General features: G+C 44.8%; 1 protein-coding gene across 1 annotated transcript in view; it reads right to left on the reverse strand.

The window, feature by feature from the left end:
* Positions 1-21,015, reverse strand: part of AP5S1 (adaptor related protein complex 5 subunit sigma 1) — a 40,890-nt gene extending 19,875 nt beyond the window's left edge. Inside the window, exons 1-2 of the mRNA XM_078679045.1 lie at positions 20,890-21,015; positions 14,447-14,640 (exon numbers count right to left, since the gene is read on the reverse strand). Coding sequence (XP_078535171.1) covers positions 14,447-14,640; positions 20,890-20,997 — 302 coding nt within the window. The 5' untranslated portion in view covers positions 20,998-21,015. The remainder of the gene's footprint in view (positions 1-14,446; positions 14,641-20,889) is intronic.
* Positions 21,016-22,079: the final 1,064 nt, after the last annotated feature.

Consider the following 22,079-nt stretch of genomic DNA (forward strand, 5'->3'; position numbering starts at 1 on the left):
CAATCGCGTCTTTCCAGCACGTTACTTGGGGTAACATACCAGCAGCAGGACATGCCTTCGCGCCATGCAGGATGTGAAAGAGAAGTCCAATAATCGATTATTCACTTAACCTTTTCTGTGTAACCCAGCATGCATCACAGCACAAAACTGCAACGCCGGGGTGAAGAACTATGAAACGAATCTTCTATTCTGTATTGGATGTCCTACAATCTTTCCTTATAACAGTTCTCCACATCACACGATTCAGTGATGTAAACGACCTTTCTTCTTCATATCAAGACCCCTTTATCAGAGAGTGGCACACATCTGCTTTAACTACACTGTGACAAACTCGCCTGTACGAAAAAAAATCCATTCCCGCTTCAAAAACCATCACATTTCAGAATCCGGTTCAAAAACGTCACTACCTTGGTGAGAATACACTTGCACATGTGAGGCATGAGGTATTCATGGGGGTAACAGGCTGAGATTTTGAAGCAAATATTCCGTACTTCTATGGCACAGTCAGCCTACCTTCTAACGCAAGCTAGGATCTGCACAAGGTCGACCATTTTCAATGACTCCAGTCAAGAGCAAGACGCATGTCTATCCGAAACCGAGTTAGGAGTGGGCGGAATTTGCATAATCGTGTTACGCGAATCTCCGCGAAACAAAAACATCTCCGCGAACACGCAGAAATTATGCGGAATTACTTGTTCGCAATGCTTTTTTACTGTTCGCAATAGCTGTTTGCATGCTCGGGGGGAAATATCTTGCGAACACGCATTTTGAGAACGCAAACAAGCAAAAAATTACACGAAGTCACGGAATGCAGAATTTTGGGCAATTTCGCATTCTCTGCGGAATGCAAAATTACCCAAATTCCGCAAGCGGAACGGAATTTACCACCCAGGCCTAGAATAAATCTGTATTTTCTTGACAAGCCCAGTCGTCATCGGGTGATGTTATTACCAACTGCAAAAGCAGCATATGATTCCAAGGCGTGTAATGCAACAGGCCCTCCTGATCCGGATGCACAGCTTTACCTTCTATAGATGTGTACAATACATCTCAAGTCTTAATATCACGTGGAGCAAGAGACACACAGAGTCCAATGACTGTCTGACCATCCTCACTGGTTGGATGGCTGGGAACTTCCTTCATCTGGATAAAATACAACAAAGTCAGCCGAGATGGGGGCCTACCCAGGCTCATAATGACAGCCTCCTTACTTCACTAGCTCAAATACACGTGGCCATTTCAAACAAAAAATTAGAAATTATAGGAGTATTTGCCGCTCCTGGGGAACTTCACATCAGGTGCAGAGGCAACATGAATCTGCGACCGCACAGAGCACCGGAGCATGTGGGAGTTGTGAATATGATCACTCGTCCCCTTCTGAAAAGTAAAACTAGCATGGACGAAAGAGCAGGGATCCAGGATTCAATACAGGCAAGCTAGTCACCGTACTGTAAATAGTATCCGAAGACCCTATCAAGCATCAGCCTGGCTTTGGTCAAACTTGTTATGTCGACAATCACATTGGAAACTATTGTGAAGGAAGTAATCGTGATTAACTGATGAACGGACCGTTGGAAGAGGAGGCTAGTGATCTGACCATCAGTGTGAAGGGACATCTCAGCGTTTAACAACAGGCTTGACTCCGCTGAAAAGAGGCCTCGACACAGCTGAGGTTCAACTTCCATAAACATCGGACAAGGGACGTGAAGCCTGCACCTGAGGAATAATGAATCAGATGTTCGTAGCCGCAGCAATAATATAGGACTTTGGTCATCCCTGAAGAGAGTAAAGGCAGTGTTTCTATTGTGTTCCTGATTGACCTCCTACCTCAACTACTGAATGTTCATTTTAACTATTGGAGTACAGAGTGGATCATAGAGTACATTCCCACAACGCTACAGAAATGACGCGCCAAAGCTAACCATACCTACTTCTGGATTAACAACAAAGTCACATACTGCATCGAAGGAATGTTGCCCCTAGGAATAAAACGGATATAAGGCGCACACATCTTCAGAATTCTCAGCTCCTAATGGTTGACTGAACTGAGGCCAACACTGCCAAAATGGAACATTCATTTTAGAATCCTGGAACCATATATCATGGCCAATATAATAGATGGACAAACAATTTAGGGCCCTAGAAATACTTAAATGCCTGCCATGGACACCACGCAATAGATACTGAGAGACATTAAGGGTAACCATCGAAACCAACATGATTACAGGTGTGGAAGTACCCAGAGAGAAAATCAGGATACCATCTACAGGTATAGGTTGGACAATGAAGTGAGCCTGTGAGGCAAATACAACTAGAGATCACTGATGAAGTAAAAACAAGATGAAGAAGAGGAGGATGGAGATGACCCACGTACTGACCAATAGAGTGGCTTTAGGATAGTTAACATAACACAAGCAGAGATCTAGAAGGCTTCTCATATGAGCCACCAAGGCTCCACTTCAAATTCATCAATCATTGCCCTTATAATCAAATCTTTCAGGAGGATGGTTGTGATTACCCCATTATAAGACGTTTTCCCTCCATCAGTGCTACCAATGTTTTCTCACCTTTCCTTCCCTTGATTTCATGACAGGCAGGTCCTTCGTGACAGCTCTCCCTTTGCTTCATTGCTGCCTCCCTGGTTCCTGAATTGTTTACTTTTCATTGAGTAACTGTGCTCAACCATGTTCAAATCAGCTTTGTTAAATTTTGCTCAACTGGTTTGTTTTTTCGCCCGCTCCCTTTTCCGCCACATTTCCCTCCCACTTCCCGCTGGCTTTGCCCACAACTTCCCAGCGTCACTTCATCCTCCCAGGGCCTACTTAATGGAGGCCACAGCGAGGCTGCGCCACTGGTGTGCCAAAAGCAAGCTCCGAGCCCTGGCCCCAGACTTTGTAACAACAACTGCTGCCGCACCTCTCCACTTTCAACTGTAGGACCTTTTTCCTGCCGGCACTGCCTCTTCTCCTGCAACACCAGTGCCCCAGCATGCACGATGACCACCACCACCACGCCAACCAAGACTGCTTCAGAACAACTACACTGCCTCCTACTCATTGCATAATCACTTTGCAAGCCCACCACCGAACTCTGTGACACCATCGCCTCCCTCACCTCCGAAGTTATCTTCCTCACCTAGACCTGGCTCATCCACACCGACATTGCCTCAGCAACACCAAACGGCTGCATGATAGCACACCAAGACCATATCAACAAACACGGAGGAGGAATCGCCATCATCCACAAAAAACTATCCACTGCACCACCACTGCAGATGACACCACCCCGGTCATTTAACATCTAAACTTCCATATCCATACCAAAGGCAAAATCACCATCATAGGCACCCTCGCCTACAGACCTCCAGGACCTCATCACAGCTTCAGCAACGCCAATCCCAGAATTCATCGCCCCACTTGCCACTGACTCCAACCACTACATCTTCCTTGGAGACATCAATTTGTCACACAGTAAGGAATCCATAGACCAGAGCCACATTCAAGACATCCCTGAACCAATACCACCAACTCCAGATTGAGACGAAAAGGAGTGTCCTTGCCGACCGCATTGTAGCCAGTTGTACCCACAGCAAAGAACTCTTCAACGTCATCGGAGAGTTCTTCAACGACTCAGCCACTGAAAACATCATCACCCCTTGTCAGGAATTCTGCCACACCCTGGCAGACTTGGACAAAATCACTAAATGTCGGTAAATAACATTTGGGATAAGGTACAACTATTGTGCATGTTTTTTGCTCAGAAAGCTGTGCAACGTTTATAGGGCAGAATCTTTTTTGTATCACTGAGTGATAAAATGTCAGAATGGTTAGACAGGAAGGCCACATAATATGCAGCAATTTTTGAATTTATTTGCAACACATGTTCCATAACTTGCAAAGTCTAACTAAAGAGAGGATTTCACTGAATATATTACTATGGAGTGCTACAAACCCTGATGGTTCTGAAGCATTTTAACTCTTTGTAAGTTAAACATTTCAGTACTCATTGGAGTTTGTTATGAACCCAGACTGCTCCAAGAGCACTATATTCACTGTTGGGTAAAGTAAAATGCGGCAAATGACCTCAAACTGTGTACGGCAAATACATGCTTCTGCATCTCACTCTGTCTGCTTTAGAGTTTTGTCTGCATTTTACATATTTATGTATTATGAACAAAAGAGAAAAATGTTGAGTGGCTCTCGAATTTACATGTACACTCTGGCATGGTGCTAATATGCCATGTTAAAAGGGAGTTTAACACTGGCACTGGTCTTTTTCTGGATTTAGTTAACTGGGCCTCTTTAAGGCCTCGACGCCATCTTGTTCAAAATGGATGTCTTGCCCTGCATGTTCATTGTTCAAAATTACTGCAGCACTCAGTCAAGCAGAGTCATGTTTGTTTATTTCCATTGATGTTGTTCTTTCCGTACTTGAAGTAACATTTCCAACATGGACACAATAATGTTGAATTCTCTCAAAGTCCTCCCGCTAACTCACTGTACTGCATTCATTCACAATAGTTTACTGGGTTTTTTTGTAGCATGTTTGTCCTGCCATCTTCGAATGACCTTAGAATAGAGTTGGCATCCTGTGGGATAGTGCTTAGGTGGGCATGTAGTGGGATAGTACTTAGATTGTGAGGCAATATGACGTTTAACAAAACTGTTCTCCGATTTACTAAAAGTGTAATTCTTTTGCCCATGCCATGATGATTTAGCAGAAATTTTCTTATAATCATTAAGATAGTTTATTTGATTGTAATATCCCCTTCTTTTTCCAGCCCTGATGATGTCCCAGATGGGACGAAACGCGTAGTCTGTGGAATATTTGTTGGTTGTGCAATATTTGTTTGTATAATATTTTGAATATCTTCATGGTGGATATCTTCATCAGGGGCGACTGTTTTGTCGAATGAAATACTACAATAAAAGAACTGAATACAAATGCCAAGGAAGCTTGCATGGAACTTTTTGATTCTTCATGGACTGCATGACTTTAATATGCAAGATAATATTGTTTACTCAGACGCTCCTTCTATTTGTGTTTGAATTTCAGACTTAGGGTGGTACATGAAATACAGAAAAGGCGAGGAGAGAATTCAATGCAATTTTCACGTTCAAAGTTGCATTGAATGGAGACAATATTTATGACCGAGCGGAACTTGATCATGAATATCTGGGAATTTTGGTATGCCCTACACTACTGGTGGCATTACAAGATTTCACAGCCAATTCAAAATTGTTATTGGAAAAAAGGATGGATTTCAATAAGTTTCATAACCGCTAATAAAGTCATACTGAAAAAATTGAAAACCATTACTACCCCCTCCCCCCAAAACTTGAGAGTGGATTTTAGACATATCATCACAGTAGGAGAAAATAAAATTGTAACCAGATATATGTGCATGAAATTATAGCAGGGGAATTCAATGATTTTTATCATTAAGTGTAGACCATTTTGATATATGTATAGCTTTTTTACTTAACTTTCTTTTTTTCCCCCCAACCCTAGTATATACATTGCATGTCTTTATAGAATTGGGAATCTCAATTTCTTAATAAATGGAGGTGGAAATTTTGTTTGACTTGAATGTATTAATTTACCCTTAATGTTGAAACTGTATTACAAGTCTTTATTCTGGATGCAATTATAGTCAAATAAAAATGCAAATACCAGGTCTGAAGCGTTATGTTGAGGTCCCATGGCAATCAGCTGTGACTGCATAATACGCTGGATGAGTATGATCATTTGCTGCTAGGGCCCAAGTGCTACCAACACCACCACATTTCATTTGAACAACCAAGTTACTTTTTTTAGGCACCTTCTGTAAGTATTAGCCATGGAGATCTTCAGAGCTACTTCGCCTCCGTCGGATAGGATTGGGTTTTCTTACTAGGGATATAGTTTCATAGGAGGGATACAGGATGTGAGGACTCTGGCCTTGAATGCACTCAATGCTGGCAAGGGACTCTGATGTCAGCTTATTTGTCCAAATACACACCAATAGCCCACAAAAGTGTCCAGTCCAAAAGAAGCTCAACCGGTTTCACCCACCATTCTGGTAATGAGAGGTGCTGGTAACCATTGTGTAAAATTCAGGAGCTTATTCCAATTAACAGCTGATCAGGCATGGTAATCAGTACTGGATAGGGCACATCAAACTTATGAACAGGAAAGAAACTGTCTAGCTCACTGACGGAAAAACAAGCATCATGAGGGCACGTCCAGATGTAGGTTTCTCAGGTTTTCATTCGATACCCGGCCCGCTATAAATCTTTTGTGCGGACGGGAAGAACCATTTAGGTTAGGTATCAGAGGATATATTTATATAGAAGACTCCGGATCCTACATCACAGAGTTCAAACAGTAGGGGACTAAAGGGTACACGCAGAAGGCAAAACCATTTACAAAAATATTAGAAAACCATTTAATGAAGCAAGTCCACGAATAGGTCTGAGAATTAAAATAAGAGTAATAAGGAATAACACACCTGTCGGAGTACTAAGTCAGAGCTCACGCGCAAACACCATTTCCAAGTACATTTCTACACCAAGTGAAACCCCCTGCTGGTCTTATGATTTTCATTCGCCGGCTCTGAGCAGGTGTAAAAAATTCTGCACTCAAATCCTAACAATAAGGAATTCGCAAAGTAAAGGACCGAGTGTTCACAGGTCCATGTGTCATTTCACATTCCAGGAACTCTGACTGTAATACCCCAAATTTGGAGTGGGATACTGGCTGGAATCTCCAGCACTCTTATCGCTAGAACTAGTTTATTCATTTATTTTTTATTTAAGGAGTTTTATATAGCGCTGGCCGGGGGTATCGGAGCGCTTTACAGCAGTTTTTCGCACAAGTCATATAATAGAGCCTGTTATCTTGTTATACATATTGGTTCGGAAGTCCAAGTGTGCTGTGCAGTATTGAGGCAGTACGAGAATCCTTAGATAACCTCGATTGGTGCACTTTGTCTTGGAATGAACCTTTTGGGGGGAGAGAGGGGCAGGAACAGGAGGAGGTCAGAAATATAGGAATATAGGATTGGGAAGTCCAAGTGTACTGTGCAGTATTAGGGTAGTACATGTGACCTGAGATAACCTCGATTAGTACACTTTATCTTGGGATGAACCCTTAAGGGGGGAGGAACAGGGGGTGGTCAGAGAGCAGGTAGGAGGTAGGTCTTTGTGATACAATGTCAGGGAGCAACGGCGAGTAGGGATTTGCGTTGAGGCGGCGGCTATCCCTTCGGGAGGGAGCAGTTGAGGAAAAGTACTTTTAGGTGTTTTTTTAATTTTGTGAAGGACGAGATAGTTCTGATATCTGCTGGGATAGAGTTCCAGACTTAGGGCGCGTTTCCGGCGAGGGATCGTGCAGCGTTTTTTTGTTTGCGTGTTTTTCATAGGGATGAGAAGTAGGGTATTTGAGCTCCTGAGGTTTCTAGTCTGACCAGCCCTCTTGAGTTTGGCGGCCAGGTAGTCGGGTTTTCCTGTGTGTAGGGCTTTGTGCGTGAGGCAGGCATTTCCGAAGCTGGCACGCAGTTCGACTGGGAGCCATTTTAGTGCTCGGAGTGCTGGTGAAACGTGATCGTATTTCTTAATTCCAGTGACCATTCTGGCTGCTTCGTTGAGTGTTGTTTTGAGGGGAGCTAGGTAGGATTTTGTGTTCTCTTCTTTGTTAGAGATGAGGAGGATCTCGGTTTTGTCTTGATTGAGTTTTAAGTGATCTAGAGACAGCCAATGTTGGATTTCTTTTAGAGTGTCATTTAGTCTGTGGATGTCATCTAAGGAGGAGGTTTCTAGATAGATCTGGGTGTCAACCGCATATAGGTGGAATGGGATGTTGGCATTTTTAAGAATGGTGGTGAGGGTTTCCATGTATTTGTTGATCAGTTCTGGTGAGAGCACTGATCCTTGGGGGGACACTTCTGCTGATGGGGTGTAGGTGAGAAGTAAAGTTTTTGATTTTTATCCTTTGAGAGCGGCTGTGTAAGAAGGAGGAGAACCAGCGTAGGACCACCTCATCAGCACCTACCCTTTCTTGTAGAGCCTTGATGAGTAGTTGGTGATCAACAGTGTCAAAGGCTGCCAATAGGTCCAGGAGAATGAGTAGGCAGCATTGATCGGTATCGAGGAATTTGTGGATATCGTCAGTGATGTTGAGGATCGCAGTCTCTGTGCTATTGCCTTTTCTGAACCCTGAATGTTGGGGGTCCAGAAGGTTGATGTTGTCTATGTGCTGAGTCAGTTGCAGGAGGACGCATTTTTCGAGGATTTTGGATAGGAGAGGGGATAGGAGACGGGTCGGAAGTTATTCAGGTCCTTGGAGTCAAGGCCTGTTTTTTTTATTAGTGGCGTGACTTGGCCAACTTTGAGGCATTCAGGTATGATGCCAGTTCCCAGGGAGCGGTTTATGATTCTGCACCAGAAAGGGGCTATGGAGAGTTTCAGTTTTTTGGTCATTTAGGTGGGTATAGGGTCATGGAGGTGGGAGGCGGGTTTGGAAGTGAATATTAGCTTGAGGATCTCGGCTTCCGGGATGGGGTCGAAGGACTTCCATGTTTTCATGGGTGCATACATGTGCTGTCTTTTGGCACCAGGGGCAAGCTTTTGCAGATGGGTTTGGCGTTGATGTCTAGTGAGAGCTCAATCTTGGTGATTTTTTATTCGAAGAAGTCGGCGAAGTTTTCGCACAATTCTTTGTAGGTCTGCATTGAGGATTCGAGGGGCTTCGAGGTTTGTTGCTTGCAGATTTTAAAGAGTTCATTGCACCTATTTTTTGCTTTGTCCAGGGCAGAGCAGAAAAAGGTGGATTTCTCACTGCTGATGTGTTTTTTGTACTTCCTTCGGGCTGCTTTGAGTTGTTCGCGTCGGCTTGCGGAGGGGTTGCTCCCCCACAGTCTTTTTGTAGCTCTAAGTTGTCTCCTTTCGTTATTAATCTCCGAGTTGAACCAGGATCTAGATGGGATGTTGCTGTTTTTTTTAGTTTCAGTGGGGCTACTTGGTCTAGAATGGATGTCAAGGTTGTGTTGTAATGGGCAGTGAGTTTGGTGGTAGATAGATCATCCGCAGAGGAGGTGAGGAGAGAGTTAACCCTTTCTTCAAGGTCAGTCATGTTGATCTGAGTGAGGTTTCTGGTCCATTTAGGAGGGTCTTGGGTGGGGCGTTGGCGGGCGATCGGTTGAGTGAGGTGGAAGAGGATAAAGTGGTGATCCGCCCAATCCATGGGCAGTGTGTGGTTTATCGGGATTGTGTTGCGTTTGGCGATAATGGCATCTAGGATTGCTTCTTTGTTGTGAGTTTCCTCTGTGCCGTGTTGGGTAAGGTTGTTGTTGTTGTGTAGCAGCTCGTTCAGGTTCTGAATTAGCAAGTTGTTTTCTTCATTCCAGTGTAGGCTGAGGTCGCCCAGAATTAAATTGTTCGCATCTCGGAGAGAGCAGTGGGCAATCAGGTCAGACAGGTGTTCAGTGAATGTGGTGGTGTTGCCTGGGGGGTGGTAGATAAGGTGGCAGATTACTATTTTGTTGTTGCTAGTGTCAATGTTGACAGTTAGGCATTCAAAGGTGTTGTAGTTGAAGTCAATGGGTCGCACTCCGACTCCACCCACCAGCGGGTGAACCCCAGGAGCATCATGGTAGATGCAGTTTTGTAGCGAGTGCGCTATTTCGAAAGTTCGTGTGTTTAAGCAAGTTTGCAGCACCAACTCTGGACACCGGTGTTTCGGAATTATTGTTCCTCGTCAGCAGAGTGTAGGTCGGTCAGGGGTTTGCTGTGCAGGCTGCCAAGTGTTCTCAGGTTGATACCGCTCAAGGCACGTGGGTGCGGGATCCGAAGGTGTTGTAGTTGTAGGTGTCTGTTTCCGTCACAGAAACATTGTTTTTGTGAATGATTGCTATGCCTCCTCCTCTTTGGTCTTTTCTATCTTTGTTGGTGATTGTAAAGCCTGTGACACGAGTATCCAGAAAAGGTAGGGAGGAATCATTTAGCCAGGTTTCAGTGATGAATGCTATGTCTATGTCTATGTCTATGCCGCTAGCTCTGTGGCGTGCTTGATGGATGATCTGCAGTTTATGAAAATGCAGTTGGTGGGGGTTGTCTCTGTTTTGGGTTTCTTCGCACGTGGACCGTGGGTATGATAGTGCAGGTGGCCGGGGGTCTGGGGGATTACGGAAGGGCCTGGTCTCTGCCTAGTCCGGTGATCACCAGGATTTTGGATTGGAGAGTGACAGTAATGGGGTTGTCATACGAGGAGGCGAGGTCTACCGCTTCACTCTCAGACATTGCATCTCTGGTTCTTTTGGGTCTCTGTGTCTGCTTGGAGGGGGTAGAGATCCATCTCTGGTGGGGGGCCTTTGTTGAGTAAAGATGGGGAGGGCGGGGATACGCGGAGGTTTATGGGGCGCGGCGAGGTTGGTTAGGATTTCGCTAAAACCCTGGATTATAGTTCCTATCTGGGTTTCAAGCAGGGTGAGTCGCTGCCCAGTCTCTAAGTCGATGTGGGTGTTCTGGGTGGGTATGTTAGACCTGGGGGAGGGGGTCTTACATTGTTGGGTTGCTTTTTTGTGGGTGTGTTGACCGTGTGGGTGTTTTATTGCATGTGGGTTTGGGGTGGTGGTTGGGAGTCAGAGATTGCGTGTTGAAGTCGTTCGAGGTGGGTTGAGGGGGGTGGATGGCAGGTTATGGGTGGGGGTGAATACCGGGGGGGCGTGAGTCGTGGGGTCTTGTTCTCTCTGGTGTGGGTGAGGTCACGTGGCAAGTGTAGTTACTAGGGACCATCAAGGTGGTGGGCGAGTTCTGGTGACGGGTCCGGTTCTTCGAAGGGGAGGGGAGGGGGAGTAGGGGCGGGAAGGTGTGGAGGACATGAGAGGGGGCAGTCTGGAGGGATTGTGGAGATGTGCTTTTTTAAGGGGCACACTGGTGCAAGGTTCACCCTTCTCTGTCTACGGGTCCTTAGACTAACAAAATAGAGATTGACATTGAAGCTGGAATTCAAAATAACAAGTTTATTCATTCATGAGTGAGACCACGTCCATACAACACCCTCAAGTGTTCCAGGAGGTACTGGCTTGAAAACACAGACCATGGTACTTATATACAGAGTTTTCTGCACTGGTAAGCATGTAGTTACAAATAGAAGGTACAAACATACACAGGAAGAGTTACCGACAAACATGGGTGGATGGGAAATCACTTAGTCAGCAAAGTGGGAGGGGAAGCAGGAATGCTTATGGCAGCACTAAGAGATTGACATTTGAGTCTGAGACCAGGTGTTCTGACAGCTACAAACTCTTCAGCATGCATACTGCTATTAGCTGAGTCAGGAAGTCAACTAAAATAGACAGCACAAGCAGGGAAAAAGACGAGCAGCAGAGGATGGGAGAATTACATAGCTAACAAAATGGATGCCACAGACAAGATGGCTTCAGCTTATGCTAACAGAAATTATTTTCGATTTTCCAGGATGGGAAAAGGGCGTTGAAGGACTCTAGATTGTCATTGTTGGCTTGTATCAGGACTGTGCCGCTGGAGTAGATGGTCACAGTGGTGTTACCAGTACGCCTATTGCGGTTAGGAGCTGACCGTGTCAGTTTGCAGCTATGTGAAGTGTTGGTTGTTTTGGAGAGATTGAGCTGCGATCTGAGGATGGAGTACCATATTTTGGGCCTTTAGGTGTAGAAAATGAGGACCATTTTTACATTTCTTTGGAGGAGCAGTGGTAGATGTCTGCGACTAGTGATTCAGAATGTTGTCTGATCAGTTTTTGCTTAAAAAAATGTTCCGCTTTGGGTGAGAGGTTGGGCGGGAAACTGATCGAGAAGGAGTTTGGGCCGTGAAAAAGAGATGGTATGGGCTGACGTGGCGGAAGGCATTGTGTCTAGGTAGGGCGGGGGGGCGAGCTCCCTTTAGGAAAGGTCGGAAAGTGTTTCCAGAGCCATCCTTAATCAGAGATTCATGCTGTTTTTTCTTCGGCTGGTTGTAGAGAGCAGACTCGGGGTGCTGGCGGATTGAGGAGAGGGAGGTGAAGATTGTTGGGATCATCACTGTGTGCAAAAGGTTAGGGGGTCAAGGCGAGGCAAGATTCAGGAGGGGGAGGGAACTGTTCTTTGTGGCCAGGGCAGCCGTCTTAAAGTCAGGCACAAGCGTGTTGTGGGGATTGATTGCCGGCTCAGAGTCTCCTCGGCAGGGGGGTTGAGTTAGACCGGGGGCGGGTCAGAGGCTGTGTATCTCACCAGCACAGTGGGATCAATAGAAGAATGGTTTTGCGGCCATGGCGGCTATTTTGGGATCAGGCATCCACGGGCTGCGGGGATCGATGCAGACGTTATTTCCTGATTTTGAAGTTCTTATTCCAGTTTGTATGGGTTGTGGACAAAATACTTTATCTGATGATTTTTTTTTTCCAGTCATATTTCATGCTGGTGGAATTCTTCCTGCCATTTTGTGGCCAGGGCGCCATTTTGGGATGAGGCACCCGCGGGATGCCTGCTCGGAACCTCCGCTCCGCTATCTTTGTCCCACGACTCTGTCCAGAAGCGGGATCCACGATGGCTCCGCAGGGCGATGAGTGTCCCTTCCAGAGTTTCTCCAGTGTCCGCCAGTCCGATCCCTCAATGCATCGGTGGAGTCGGGGGCCCTGCCACCCTCGTCCTGCGACTCAGTCCCAAAACGGGACCAAGGATGGCTCCGGGGGCGTAAGTGTCTCCTACAGAGTCTCCCCAGTGTCCGCTAGGTCCGATCCCTCAATCCGCAGCGTATCAGTGGAGTTGGGGGCACGGGGCTCAGATCGTCATTCCTTCATCCATGCTTCTCCTGTGCAGCTCCCTGTGGATGGCAGCAGCATGATTCCAAAATCTTTCCTCTTGGTGAGTGATCCGGCGGGACCGCGACCTCCGTGAGGGATGTGCAGGGGGACAACAGGGACTTACAACGCTTAAGCAATCCTAGTGCCAGGGAGCCCTGCACCAGTGCTCCGTCCCATACGCCATCTTGTCCTGAGCAGATGAGCAACGCGGCTTAAAGTAAAGATAAACAAACGGCTAAGACACGGCAAGCGTTGACCGGGTCATAGAGCTTTTTTTCCTCTTTAAGTCATGATGCACAGCAGCCCAATTATACTGGAAACAAAGGCAGATATTTCCTGGTTGAAATCCTTATGGTAATGCGATACAGGCAGACAATACGAATACAAGGAATGGTACATAATAATTGAATATCCCTCAAAAATTATGCGTAAAGCATGGTTCAAACTGATCCAATTTAAAAAATATCATGGGGTGTAGGACCCCTCATAGGCTACACAGAACAAATTTCATTGTTTTTGACGAATGTCTCAGATGTCAACACCCTGAGGCAGACATGGCTCCTATGTTCTGGAAGTGTCCGAAACGCAACCCTTTCTGGGAGACGGTTCGAGGTTTGGTGAAGAAAGCAACCGGTAGGAACTATGCTTTTGCCCTCGAGACCAAGATCACAGGATTATACAAAAAAGTTAAAGTGGCAAAGTTGAAGAATACATTTGCAGATCTAACATGCTTACTGGCCAAGGGATATGTACCAATGCCTTAGAACATACCCACGCACCCTTGGCCGGTACACGGATGAAGACATTGCTGAAGCAGATGAGCCATTTTGTAGCTGTGCTCCAGAAACAGACTAATGGCATGCCGTCCAACACACACTGTGCCATCACACGGTCACCCGGTGCAGAGCAGATAACACAGGCTGGCAGGGAAGGCGTGCTGAAAACCACTGTAAATAGTGTTTTTCCAGCTCATTTTCGAATGCTTTAAACTGCTGTCGCCTTTTAAGGGGTGGGAAAACACCCCAGGTCATCGGCACCCACCAGCCTCAGCAATCTTTTTTTTGAGGAAGAGGAAGGTGGGTTGGGGGCGGGTGGGGTTCGCAAGTGCCTTGTATGCACTTCTCGGTGCGAGACGCCACTCCATTCACAGCGCCGCCCTCCCTCAAACTGTGAGGTTGTTCTTTAAGTTGGCAGGTATGTAATGAGCAGGTTAATGTCATTAGGTGGGAGGACACGGTTAGCACTGTGAAAGCTAATCTAAAATGGATAACAGAACTATGTGAGCTTTTTATTTCCTACATGTAATTCCAATTATTTAATGTCTAAATTATTTGACGTCAGAGCCTATGTCATTAAAAACACTGTTGATAATTAAATTTCACAGCCTAGTTGGATCCCCAAAACACGGATCATGCAATTGATTGTGCTTTAAATGGTTTAATATCCCATTCTTGTCTGACCCCACCACAAACCGGCTAAAATGTCTAACCTTAGCATAGTGCATGTGCCTCTAGGCAGTGTAAAATATTTTTGTTGATGTCAAGAACTAAGAAACACGTAATGTGATAAGCAATCCTGGACACACGCTGTACTGTTGCCAACATTGTTAATTGTTATATACCACTAAAAAAACATTTTTTAACTTTACCTTGCCACAGTCAACATTTGTTCTTTCCTTCGCAATCTCTCTCTCTCTGGATCTTGTTCTCTCTGGTCTTCTGCTTGATCGTCAAAGGTTTCGAAACTGAAGGTCCTAGAGTACAGTACGCGGCACAAACTTTGGCTTCCATCTAGACCAGAGCCCAGGGTGTGGATGAGGAAGCCATGGACCATAGTGATATCCTAATAGCAGAGGAGGAATTGTAAATATTTACATTTAAAATGACCATAACAAAAACGTTTACAATTTTATCTTTATGATATCCAATGCAGACTTCAGCTGTGCTGCAATGCTGTGGGCCAGTTCAGTCAACACTCAAACAATATTCCATCTCCCAGCTTCCCAATCAGCTCCTAGCACTTTGCGCCATTAAAATATCCAGACAGAAAGAGCATGCACTCCATTTTGCCCTGTCTTAAACCCTGTAGATAACTTATCCACGTATCCATCTTCTCATGTCGTGTAATCGGACCAGCAAACGACCCCTGTCCACATCAAACAAGGAAAACAAATTCTCCTCTAAATCTGAACCTCTATTGATTCTTAATAACCCTGAATGTTGTGCCAAATATCCTTAAAATGTGTATACTAATGCAGTTGCCAAGTACTTAATGGCCATGTGGCAGATAAGGGGAAAAGTATTGAAAGGTTAATTTCCTACTAAACGTGTAATGGATTGTAAAGAAATGTAGCTAACTGTGTCCTCATTGCCTTAGACCTTCCAGGAAACTGAATTAATGTGTCTATTGCTCCTTGCCTGGTTTTTACTGTATGTTTTATGTATTTTAAATGTTTTTCTAATTAATCTTTTATGGTCTCAAAATGGCCGAAATAAAGAATTTTTGGATTGGATTGGATTGGTATACTAATGTTATTGTTTCAAATACGGTTATATTATTAATGCTTTAAACCAATAAACGTAGGTGTCAAGAGAACAAGTGAAACTACATTCAAATAGTAGCATTTTAGCTGCAGAAGCTACTGTTGTTCTCCGCCTCAGGAGTTAAGAAGTGGGAACATCTCCATGTCTGACACACACTTCCTCTGGGTAACGTTACCCTGAGAATCAACATTTGGGTGCAGGGGTTTGTAGCTGGGCCTGTGTTGGCAGCCCCTTTGCCCACTGTTAAATGTCCGTGCCATCAACACAGAGATAGAAGGTGGGGTAAAACCCCTGCTTTGCATCCAACTAGGACCTCAGATTGGGGTACCGCTGCGTTGGAGAAGGTAGACACCAACTGAACACTCCCTCAGAGACAAGCAGAGTCTACAACGGAGACTGTAGTCCTAGTTTCTGAGGACTACAAAAATGGGCACCATCAAGTAAGTGACCTGCAGTTCATAGGCACCTTCACTGAGCCTGCACCTGTAACTAGCTTTCATAGAGGACTATTGCCTGACATGCCGCACCTCGTTTGAACCTCTAATCTATTTTTCAATTCTTTATTTCGATACAACCGTATAATAAAAGGTACATTTAAAAAAAAAACAATCAATTTCATCCAAAGGCATTTTCCATAGCGATACAACTCTTACTAATATAGTTTTTACAATGCTAGTTATGGAGGGGTGGTATCAAACAAGAGTTTACAATCAATACAATAAATACTAAAAAGGCACGTATCAAAACTAAAAACAATCGATTTACATAGATTTACAATCAATTTACAATTAATTAATCTAATCTATTAAAACCGTTTTACAAAATTGGTACAATTAAGTCCTTTTCTGCAAAGTTTAAGCACTGGGCTTGAAAGTCATTATAGAGTTCTACTGTTGAGTTCTGAGTGCTACTGAGTTCTGAGTCTCTAGCCCCACACTAACTTCCTGAGAATCCTAGGACAGCTTGCCTTGCTACCCTGAGATTCAAGTTATGACTGGGTGTACCTGGCTCCCAGTATTCAGAAGTCAGAACAGAACAAGCCCTGGGGAAACAGGAGTAAAAGGCCTCAATCCCCTGGATCCTTGCCCAGTAAAACCTGTATGCCCTAGGACACCCCAAAACGGTTATGGCAGCATTCAAGGCCACTTTACTATCAGCTCCTCTAAAGAAGCAGAGTATGGATCTACAACTTCCCAACCCCATAAATGTAACTCACAGAGTCGGAGAGGACATGGGCGCAAGGGAAGCGGGAGGCTTCTCCTCCTCAGTGGTTCAACAAAGATTGGATAAAGTAGGACCAGGCTCAAATATGGCAACTAGTGCGTGGCACGTTCCTATTACTGGGAAGTGCTATGCTAGACCCAAACTATGTAGACGAGGTCAGGGGGTGAAACAAGGGTACAACAAATACAAATGGTAACAAAGTGGAGAATGCAGGGTAGGTGAATAGGCACTAGCGCGAGCAAGGGAAAGGATGGCTGTGATGGAGGCTATTGAAAAGATTCATGGGATTTCCATGATATCTGAATGATTGATTTTAATGAATCTGGTAAAAGGTTGTGTGCAATGAATAAAATGGTATTGCATTTAATGACTGGATGGGCAATTGCAAACATAAGAGGATGTGCCATCTAACTTCGCACAAAATGGTGGGCGACTTCATCATGCAACTCTTACAGCCTGATTTAGATCCTGGTGGAGGGGAATACTCCGTCACAATTGTGATGGATATCCTGTTCGCCATATTATGATTCTAGTATATCCTATGGCAGAGCTTTCCAAACTGTGTGTCGCCTGCGAATGGTGGGTGTGTCGCGGGCACTTAGCACATAATTGCTGCTAATTAAGAGAGGCATTCCTGACACTCTGCTTTATGGGCTTTTAAAGGCCTGTGAAGTGCCCGGGTGCGGCTGTGTGTGTGCTCAGGAAGCTGGGGTGAGGCGCAGATAAAATCCAGGAAGTTAAGTGCGGGACTTTACTCATTTACTTACAGTATGTAATGTTTGAGGTAGACTTGCTATGCAGGATCATGTTTTACCACCGGATGAGAAAAAAAAAATCTTAGTTCCGCTGAGATGGCGTACTTTCGATGGGACACTGACAGCCCTGATGAAGCTCGCCGAGATAAAAAGAGATCGAGATCACCCCTGTATCCCAACAAATGAAACGCTGCTAATGTGAAACATACAGTAGAAGAAATTAGTTTTTTTTTGTTATCGTTGCCTGGGCCATCTAAATCGTATGTAATTGGCACAGTACATGTCCGTCATTACTTTTTACTCATCATCAATACATTTGTGAGACACCATTTCTACTTTCATACAGTCTACAGTAGAAATCGTGATAAAGGTCAAAAGTTGTGGATTGCAATTGAGATTAAAAAATGCCACTGCTGACTCGAGTATATACCCACCTGTATTCGCTAAAAGGTAGAACATTTGTTAATGAAAATTGCCTGTTATGAGAAACATGAGATAGAAGAAACACAAAGTAAGCTTCGTACATGCTTGTCAAAAAAAAAAAGAAATGCCTTTGTCGTTCCTGTAATATTGACACTGGTAGTATCATCTCATTAAGGCAAGTGCAGCGATTTTGCCACCCTCAGTGAAGGAGGTGCACTGGGCAGCGGATGGAGACGGAGAACACTCTTCATCGGAGCGGCCTGTCCCTCCACGGATCAGGGGGCGCGGATATTCTCAACTGGTTCATTTGTAAAGCGCTCTGACACCTTTGGGTAATGTTTGCGCTATATAAAATCGCATGAAATAAATAAAAAAGTGACAGAGGGTGACAGACAGAGGGACAAGGAGGGAGGGAAACAGAGAGAGAGAGACACAGAGGGAGGAAAACAGAGAGAGCGAGAGAGAGACACGGAGGAAGGGAAACAGAGAGGGAAGGAAACAGAGAGAGAGGGAAACAGAGGGAGGGGGCGACAACAGAGGGAGGGGGTGACAGAGGGAGGGGGCGACAACAGAGGGAGGGGGCGACAACAGAGGGAGGGGGCGACAACAGAGGGAGGGGGCGACCACAGAGGGAGGGGGCGACCACAGAGGGAGGGGGCGACAACAGAGGGAGGGGGCGACAACAGAGGGAGGGGACGACCACAGAGGGTGGGGGCGACCACAGAGGGAGGGGGCGACACAGAGGGAGGGGGCGACAGAGGGAGACCATTTGCCCACTTTTATTTCAGAATTTTCTTCCGGGGGAGAACCCTGCCCCCCCACCTGAACCCTCCTTAGGTGGTTCGGGCTCACTTGCTCGCCACACTGCCTCACTGTGTCACAAAATGATGCATCTCCAAAAAGTGTGTCACCAACATGAAAAGTTTGGAAAGCTGTGTCCTATGGCGATCGTAATACGGTGTTTGTGACCGAGTACTCCATACACCAAGATCTAAACAAGGCCCCAAAACTTGCATGTTTTAGAAGACTCTAGAAAGTGGTGAAGGACAAAGTCATAAGCGGGGGTGAAGTGAAGAATCTGTGTGACGGATGGGTATAGGGGACTGGGCAGCGAAGGACATGCAACATAGAATGTGACCAGGGAAGGATGCCAGTGAATGAGATGAGATGGTGACCTCGAAAAAAGGGGCAGACTATTAAAGGGATGCCAAAAAACAGGAGTAAGTGATGGGATATATAGAGCCCATACAGTACAGTACGGTTGGAGCAGTTAAGGTTAGGGAAAGGAGAATGGGAACTTATGACCAAAGTTCAATGCACTCTGGGAAACCAAGGACGAGACGAGGAAGCAAAGGAACGTGCTCAGATGCAAGTACAAACAGAGAGTTTAGGGCACACCAGGTAGAATGTAAGAGGTGAATGATACTGTTGGAGTTGGCATGCAGCCAGAGTCAGTTTGTAGATGAGTTGTAAGAAAGGGACGGCCCAAGATTAAAGACTTGGGGCAAGATCACTGGTGTACGCTACAGTACACTATCGCTTGACAACACCGTGGTAGAAGAGTGTATGATGATGTGGACTTTTCACGATTCAGTAATGGACAGCATGACCAGGTTGGCGAGGATAAGTGCAGTAACCTTCACAAAATAGTGCAATAGCAACGGGGTAGAAAAAAAGAGAGACACGTTAGCTAAAAATAAAAAAGTATTCATGAAAGCTTGACATTAATACGTTACCCAAAAATCAGATGTGCTGCATGGCCTTGACATTGCAGGGCGGCTGCACTTATTTAAATTCCTTAACACCCCTTCAGAAAGTGATGTTTAAGCTGCTTTCTTTCCCCAAAACAATGTTGGAAAAACTACCTATTTGTAAAGCACACTACCATCAAAATGTTTTAAATCAGGTGTTTGCTTCTACCATGATTAAAAAATGTCAATGTCAATTAAATATAGGTGGGTTGTAAACATTTATCGTTAAAAAAAACATTTTTTCCTGGCTTTGCAAAGTTTGGGAAACACTGATCTGTTTTAATAAAATATACATAACTTGAGGAGCAAGTGGTCAGTGGTGGCATACAGGGGGAAAGCAACAGGATTCCTGACAAATCAGCTACTCTCAACTCAGGCGGTTTCAGGCCTGCCCCTGAAAATCTCCCCTCTGGTTTCTCGCGAGATACATAGTAGAGCCAATTCATATAAATTGGGTGATGCGCCAAATGAGCTGAGCTGCAACCTCCAAAAGGCTCATATAAAAATTCCCTTTGTCCAAATGGTGATCTGGATGGGAACCGATGTCCAAACAGGAAGGCGGGACAGTTTGGACACATTCTCGAATACTAGCAGCCCATCAGAGAAAATAAAGAAACGCTCTGTAAAACTCTACGAGTTTGTCACGATATGTGAAAGTGTTTACCATTCCCAGACTCTGCGCGAGTGTAAGTTACATCTGTGTAAGTATGCAACATTACACTAATGATGGCTATACACATGACAAAAACACATTTGTTTTACAATAACGTATTAATTAATGCTCAAATTGAGTGTATCCATTTGATCTACCTTATAAGAATAAAAACAGTAAAACAAATACTAGTATTTAAGCTTGTGCCTATAGGTTACATGAAACCGTTTGCAGCAGGCACATATCTGAGCAAATGTACTCTCCTTTGAACTTGTAAGCAGTAGGTTACAGAAGGATCTCATCTACACTGGCCATTAGTCAATATTACTAACATACCGTATGACCTGCAGTTTACATGCAGTACTCAGCAGCAATGGCCATTAGTCAATATTACTAGTATACCGTATGACCTGCAGTTTACATGCAGTACTCAGCAGCAGGCATACACAGTCAGACCTGTGAGCAGGAGACCGAACCACCTTATGTTTTGCCAATATTATGCCTGGGGATGTGCTGGTTGCAGATATGGGGATGTGCTGGTTGCAGATATAGCGCTGCAGCAGGTGCCTTAACCTCATCAGCTGCCTTCAGATACAGCCTGTTTGTGGCAAGGTTCATAGACTGCTTTGTACCATTACTCCTCGTACTTTTGTGCTCGTTTTCTTTAGGGCTACTTTGTAAGCACATACTTATTGCTTATGTGCTTACAAACACGGACTCTTTCACATAGGAAGACGCATTACCTTGATTTCCTGTGATCCTCCGCGCTGCCTCCTCACCCCAACCTCCAAGACGCTCCCGAGCTCCACAATGACTACCAGGCAGGATCTCCCCGTGACTGCTTTTAGCATTGACACAAAGAAAGGACGAGTGCGCCCGCGCTCGACAAAGGTGTAAAGACAGCGGCCATCTTTAAAGGGAGAGGGAATATTACCAACTGAAAGCAAAGAAGTTTCAGTCAGTAAATTGGTGTAGTAACAACTTAGAGACACCAATTAGAATTGAAATTAGTTTCCTTTAATAGATAAGCCACAGATTACATCCAGCCGGATTCAAAGTTGAATTATTCTGAAAACCCAACAACTGATACAGACAGAATACACAGATCCCATTAGAATTTTAATGTCACATACAAAATACTATAACTTCTAAACCTCTAAAATGCTACGGATATAATTAATTAAATCTAACTTACTAGCTACTACAGTTTCTTACTACAAGTCTACAAAAAAAGAGTATTTATCCAAATTGATATTATTTTTAGGTAAACTTTGCTCGCCTTCCAACGTTAAAGTACTCTAGCTTATATAAAATATAACTTTTTTTTTTCTTTGAGTTCTCCGTTAATTGGAGGCTAAATTTGTGCTCATGGTTGAAACGCTAAATGTGGCACACTACGGCTTACTTTATCCCGTCAAAGATAGCGTCCATGTTAATAATATTTGGGAAAAGAGTATTAAAAATTCACTACTAGACTGTGAAAATTAAATCACATTCTTGTGTACGGAGGATAAACTAGACCATGGTTACTCACAAACATTTTGACAGGGACCAAAAAGTATGGCCTGTGGTGTGTGGCTGAGGGCAGCATTTCGGTTGGCGTGCTCAAGCTAGGTTTTTGCACGCGCTGGTGAACGTAATGAGCCTTGCTGAGTACTTGTGAGCGCTTACGAGATATGGTGGGCGCCCAAGAGCACCAGCGAGACTTGCAGATTTCCTGCAAGCGCTTGCAAGACTTGGAAGCCGGGAGCGCGCCATTAGGACACGCTTACGACGCCTGGAGCCTTTTTAGGTCTCGCAGACCTAGTGCTGGAGCGCGCATGCGCTCCTCGGTCTGCAAGGCTTATAGTGATCAAGGAGATTTCCAAAGGGGCTTGAAGCCCGCCCATCATTTTCATTGGGTCGCATTAGCGTTTATGCTAAACGCTAGCTT

The sequence above is a fragment of the Lissotriton helveticus genome, chromosome 2_2, assembly GCF_964261635.1.
Source record: "Lissotriton helveticus chromosome 2_2, aLisHel1.1, whole genome shotgun sequence".
Lineage (NCBI taxonomy): Eukaryota > Metazoa > Chordata > Amphibia > Caudata > Salamandridae > Lissotriton > Lissotriton helveticus.